This window comes from Oncorhynchus nerka, linkage group LG12 (assembly GCF_034236695.1).
Source record: "Oncorhynchus nerka isolate Pitt River linkage group LG12, Oner_Uvic_2.0, whole genome shotgun sequence".
NCBI classification, from domain to species: Eukaryota; Metazoa; Chordata; class Actinopteri; order Salmoniformes; family Salmonidae; genus Oncorhynchus; species Oncorhynchus nerka.
The window spans coordinates 48,446,197-48,450,683 of NC_088407.1; the positions used below are offsets into that span (position 1 = coordinate 48,446,197).

Here is a 4,487-nt window from a genome sequence, read left to right on the forward strand (position 1 = left end):
TCAAAGGTCAGAGTTATGTTGACCTGAACATCCCCGAAAATGTGTCTGATGGATAGCTGTGAATCTACACTTTCCAATCATACATGATTAAAGGGTATACGTGAGCAATAACTTGTTGTACACTGACATTGTATGTCTTAGGGTAAAATCCGCATGTGAAAAATGAATTGGAATGGAGGGATGAAAATAAGTGATAACACGGAGAAACATACCATTGCTGCACTGCTATCATACATTTTCCAACTCTAGGGACATAGACCTAAAAGAAAATCACAATGAATCATCACCACCCCAGGTGAGCCTGACCAATCCTCCTGTCTCATAGACTATGTGGGGAAAACATTGTGAGATTTAGCAGATGTATTACGTATGGCTGTATGACTGTTTACTATCATTGTGTTATTCCAATAATTAAAGACAGACACCAGAGATATTATTGAAAGAAAATATATTTAGACAACAAGTGTTTTCTCATGCCAATGAAATTCAGTATCAACATAGGTGATCGACAGTCTAAACAACAGGGTCAATAAATAAATCATTTAAATGTCTCCATTGGAGTGCAGTCCATTTCATTTTCTAAGACTATGGCCTATGCAGCACTCTCCCAGTCTACTCTCCCAGAGTAGCTGCTGCCCTTGGTCTGGAGAACGTGCTGAGAGCAGTGTGGGCAGGAACAAGATGGGGCGGCTCGATGTGAACCATGATTCTCCAAGGTTCTCTTCATAGCAGTCAGTTTCAATTCCAGCTGCTTGACTTTGATCAGCAGAGGGCTTAGCCGCCTTTTTCTGGACCTTCGCCACTCCACTTTCTCTGTTAAGTTTGTCCAACTGGCTGGACATTTGGTCACCCAACTCCAGGCAGCCTTAATGAAAAAGAGATTGTGTATAAACTGCTAATTACTACATTTTTAATGAACACAATCAATGGTCAAAACAGGGACATGCAATTATGGAGGCTGAAGCAAAGATATTTGATTATAGAAAATGGGTTTATGGCCTCTTCATGATCATTTGATAGCTATCATTCACTAATGGTATTGTAAATTAAACGTGGCAGGCAACAAGCTGCCTAGTCTCCTGCCACTCTGATTGTGATTATGATAGAAAAGACAGGAATTAGGACCAAACTAACTTGTGAAGCAAGCTCTATTCTGTCCCAGTAGATGTAGCACAGGTAAGCGAGAGCAGCCATAAATAAAGCTGTGAAGCATTTCCATCCTTCAAAGACAGTCTGGGGCGAAGGGACAACTGTATTGAAAGTTGCATGTCTGACTCTGTTGCTGCCAGTAAAGCCGCTGTTGCTGCCTTTAAAACCAGTCAATAATGCAGATTGCATTCTTGCCCATTCGGATTGAGGTTCAGCTCCTGGAATCCAATCCATTTCAACCAATGTTTCCGTATATATTTTAATTGGTTATATGGATGTAATGCGCTGCTAAAATGTGTCTGCCACAATTTCCCACAAATTGGTCAACATTCTAGAATCTAAATTGTGATTTAGATTCTAATCGTTCTACATGGGTGTCACAAACAATGCAGATATTTATGACAAGGCCTACAATTAGGTGGCTTTTCCGACGACATTCCAACTATCCACCGCATTTTCGAATGCTTTTAAAACACAGAAGCCAAACACAGAAACTATGGATACAACTTTGTCCGCGCATTATCATAATTCATAATAATTATTCAAAAGGACATATACATTGCAGTTTACAGCCTAGACTTAAGTGGCCCGCTAATTTAGTACCTTTCTGGACCTAAACTTTGGAGAATAGACCCAAACTGATCCAAATGGTTGCATAATCATACCTAGGCTGTAGGCCAGTTATTTTGTCAGGAAACTAAACAGGATGCCTACATCACTGCAGTTTAGAGTCTATGGACAATAATTGTGTACTCATTTAATAACAATAATACATTCCTAATTACACTGTGTTGTTGTTGCCCAGGTATAATAATTTGTGTCCAAAAACTTAGGCCTGGGCCCAGCAGCGGTGCGTGGGTAAAATCACTGGGGAAGCCAGAAAGATTAGCCATATTACAACCTATGTGTTGTGATAATTGCGTTGTTTTCTCTATAACCTGTTAGTTCAAATGTCTTGCGACGGTGATATATAGGCCTAAAGGCAAAGACAATAGGAAGACATAGTGACAGAATAGATTCAACCAAACCTTTGTTTCATCACAAAACCGGAGAGCAACCTCTGTCCGGTGAAGTCCACAAAACATATTGTGTTACGCCCCTGAAAACAGGGGAGAAATAATCACGAGAGTGATACGGTGTTGTATTCTCAAGTCAACATTTAGTTCAATGAGAAAAAGACCGCGAATTTCCCCAGGAATATGGGTGGAGACCAGAGCAATCGATCTCCGGCTCATAGACTAAAAGCATTTCGTAGATCACAGATTAACACTTTTAGGCACCACAAAATAAAGTAATCAATATAACGTTTACACATTACTCTCACAATTCGTACCCTTTGACAGATTTGGACTTTAACACAATTATATGAATGTTATCAATCTCTATCAACTAATACTGAATGCATATTTTAACCTTAGATGTTTTAAGATCCTCACATACTATGAACTTACTAATACTTTTCAATGTATAACAGGCTATGAATATGTCCTTTAACCTGTCACACTCTCCCGACAAAATAAATGTTGTCCCAACATTACCAACATTGTCTTCTTCAACAGTTCGTATCTTCTGTAAGATAGTACTTGAGCAGAGGTCAAGGGTCACAGTTCAAATATAACTAACAAGTTATATTCACAGTCCATATCTGTTGACCAGCTATAACATAAGCATTATTTCTCATACTATTGATCAACAGTCCATCAATTTTAATGATCTATATGCATAGTCTGTAAATTGTCTCTTTTGACAGTCTGTGAAATCTGACAGTAGTCCATGGTCAAACATGTCAACTCTGTAGCCTCATGTTTGCTGAAGCCCATACATGTAAGGTGGCTGAAAGTAACATTGCTGTAGTGATGGCAGCCATGGAACCAGTCCTGGTGCAGAGTAGACAGGGAACAACTGTGGCTGTGGCTGTATACTGTAGCAGGAAGGGATACCAAGCTGATCATAGGTGATACGTCTTGGAGGGTGTCTCTCTCTTTGTGGCAGCTGGTAGGCTGGTTCCTCAGGTTCAGAAGCATCAGTATATGAAGGAAAGGCACTTGGTGGACGATCATCAGGCAAATTTTCAGCAGGCAAGTTACTCTCCTCAGCAGGCAGGTCTTTAACTGTTGTTGTCTCCTCCAGCCGCTTTTCAACAAGAGGCTGTGCTGGTAGCGTATCAGGGACTGGCACTGCAACTGTCCGTTTCACTGTTGGGGGCCTGTGTTCCCACTCTCTCGCTGGTTCAGCATTCCTCTCCTCAGGTACTGTAGGAGATGTGGGAACCTGTAGCGGCTCATGATGAAGGTCATATTCATCCCCACTGTCTTCATCAGAATCTAGAGTCTGTGATGCAGGCTGGTGTCTCCTCGTTTTCTGACTTTTGTCCACTTTGGTCATTTCTGGTTGTGTCTCAAAAGGTAAGTGGTCACAGGACATGAGCAGATTTCTGTGCAGGACCCTGGAGCGTCCCCTACCCTTTTCTGGTCTCAATTCATAAATCGGCAGGTCTGAACCCATTTGTCTCACCACTGTGTGAATTGTATCTTCCCAATAGTTACGGAGTTTTCCTGGTCCTCCTCTTGGTGTCAGGTTTTTAATCAGAACTCGCTCGCCAGGCTGTAGCACTGAACTCCTAACTTTAGTGTCATAGTACTTCTTACTTCTTTCAGCGGCTTTCTGAGCATTTTCATTTGCAATGGCGTATGCTTCTTCCATCCCTCGTTTCCAGTTCTCCACGTATTCTCGCTGGTTACTGGAACCTGCCTCTGTGCACAATCCAAAGAGCATATCAACTGGAAGCCTGGGTGATCTCCCAAACAGAAGATAAAATGGTGAATAGCCAGTCACTTCGCAACGGGTGCAGTTATAGGCATAAACCAGTTTGTTCAGAGACTCCTTCCAATTTGACTTTTGTGTCTCAGTTAGTGTCTTTAACATTTGCAACAATGTTCTGTTCATGCGTTCCGCTTGACCGTTTCCCATCGGGTGATAGGGTGTTGTCCTGGACCCCGCCATGCCACTGAGTTTCTTTAACTGATGGAACAACTGATTTTCAAATTCTCCCCCTTGGTCATGGTGGATGCGGGACGGAACCCAAACTTCAGGGCAAAATCATTGAAGATGAGATTTGCAGCAGTTTTACCTGACTTTGATGTGGTGGCGTAGGCTTGAGTGAAACGTGTAAAATGATCAACAATCACGAGGATGTACTCATATCCCCCTTTGCATCTGTCGAGATGAAGGAAGTCTATACATACCAGTTCAAATGGCTGTGTTGTCACAATGTTTGTCAGAGGAGCTCTTGTTGCATGGGCTGGCTTTTTCTGCTTGACACAGCTACAAGTTTTAGT

The 4,487-nt window shown here is 41.8% G+C and overlaps 1 protein-coding gene across 1 annotated transcript; it reads right to left on the bottom strand.

Moving 5' to 3' along the window:
- Positions 1 to 431: 431 nt before the first annotated feature.
- On the bottom strand, positions 432 to 4,217 carry LOC115138931 (uncharacterized). The gene is made up of 2 exons (XM_065025626.1): positions 2,178 to 4,217; positions 432 to 865 (listed from the first exon to the last, which is right to left on the bottom strand). The coding sequence occupies exon 1, from the start codon at positions 4,150 to 4,152 to the stop codon at positions 2,950 to 2,952; it is 1,203 nt and encodes a 400-aa protein (XP_064881698.1). The 5' UTR covers positions 4,153 to 4,217; the 3' UTR covers positions 432 to 865; positions 2,178 to 2,949.
- Positions 4,218 to 4,487: the final 270 nt, after the last annotated feature.